This window comes from Sinocyclocheilus grahami, unplaced genomic scaffold (assembly GCF_001515645.1).
Source record: "Sinocyclocheilus grahami isolate Dianchi unplaced genomic scaffold, SAMN03320097.WGS_v1.1 scaffold1189.1, whole genome shotgun sequence".
Classification (NCBI taxonomy): domain Eukaryota; kingdom Metazoa; phylum Chordata; class Actinopteri; order Cypriniformes; family Cyprinidae; genus Sinocyclocheilus; species Sinocyclocheilus grahami.
The window spans coordinates 4,788-6,446 of NW_015506368.1; the positions used below are offsets into that span (position 1 = coordinate 4,788).

At 34.4% G+C, this 1,659-nt stretch overlaps 1 protein-coding gene across 1 annotated transcript in view; it reads right to left on the bottom strand.

The window, feature by feature from the left end:
• Positions 1-1,659, bottom strand: part of LOC107567798 (dedicator of cytokinesis protein 1-like) — a 16,298-nt gene that overhangs the window by 1,641 nt on the left and 12,998 nt on the right. Inside the window, exon 8 of the mRNA XM_016253564.1 lies at positions 949-1,084. Within this exon, the coding sequence (XP_016109050.1) occupies positions 949-1,084 (136 nt within the window). The remainder of the gene's footprint in view (positions 1-948; positions 1,085-1,659) is intronic.

The window sequence follows — 1,659 nt, forward strand, 5'->3', positions numbered from 1 at the left end:
GTAGACAAAATCAATGCAAAGGCCATGTTTGTTTTAAATGCATTATAAATGTATGAATGCAGAGAGATTGTTGTGTCAACTTTTGTACTGCATATAGCACAGCTTATATGCAATATATTTTTCCAGCTGATTTCACACAAGGCTTGAACAATTGTATTTGAAGGTGTATGCAATCACTCAAATAAATCTGACAAATAAAAATACTGATCAAGACAAAACACCTGCTACCCACAATTTAAAACAAGATAAAGATCCTTACATTTTACAGCCCAAACTGTGGCAACTCAGTATTACCTGTCATTGTAAATAAAATAAAATAAAATAAAATAAATCAACAAACAAACAGAATGTCTGAATTTAGTGAATATGTTAAATTTAATTATATCTAATATAAATACATATATATTTATATCTTTTTTTATTATATCTAATAAAAACATCTCATTCTTATAGGTTCATAGTAGTAAGAAATAAAAAAATTATAAATATAAAATACAATAAAATTAAAATAAAAAATTAAATTAAGTAAAATAGAAATAACAACAAAAACAAACAAACTCATAAAGTCTGAATTTAGTGAATATGTTAAATAATTTCTAATGAAATAGCTCATTCTTATAAGTTTACAATAGTAACAATAAAATCTAATAAAAAAAATTAATATAAATAAAAAATATAAATATCATCAAAAACAAATTCTGTTTTTGAATTCTGAAATTCTGAATTTAGTCGATGTTAAATTTAATTTTATCTAATAAAAAATATCCCATTCATACAGGCTTACAGTAGTAACAATGGATGCATGGTTGGTGTCCCTGTAGATGAACAGGTCATTTAAAATCACTTTGGATATAAACATCTGCCAAATGCATCAATTCAAATTCCTGGTGGTATTTTGATGGACACTATGGTGACAATGCTAAGTGTGCATCAAGTGTTATGCTCTACCTGCCACGCCGAAGGGTCTGCGGAGGCCAGACGTTAATTTCTTAGTGTTGTTATCTCTGAGCTCCATGCGGCCCACTCGAACGATCTGACAAACAAAGCTGATTTTCTCCCTCTTCAGGTCTTCGCTCCCCAGATCCTGGAGAGACACACACAAACACACAAGTGAGAGCGTTAAAAAAAGAAGCATGCACAATCATGTACTCAAATAATAATTTCTTAGTGTTGTTATCTCTGAGCTCCATGCGGCCCACTCGAACGATCTGACAAACAAAGCTGATTTTCTCCCTCTTCAGGTCTTCGCTCCCCAGATCCTGGAGAGACACACACAAACACACAAGTGAGAGCGTTAAAAAAAGAAGCATGCACAATCATGTACTCAAATAACCCATATTATTTTGAGCCTCCAAGCGCTATTGGCCATGCACCAGGTGTTTATGCCTACAACCATCTAGTTAAACTCAAACTCGTTAGTTGAGCAAAACTAACCGGGAAGGAGACGACTGATGCATGGAATGGTTCGGTGTACACAGACTGTTAGTATGCAGTCCAGGTGAAGGGTAAATTGCTCGAGCGGTGTTTGATTGGGGGCAGCAACTCATTCCCCGCTGGGGGTTTGTGCAGAGAGCAGAGGACTCTGGGAAAACAAACTGACCCTCATAGCCAGCATCTATTAAAAAAATGACCTCTAGCAAATGAGAATGTGTGGGTGCA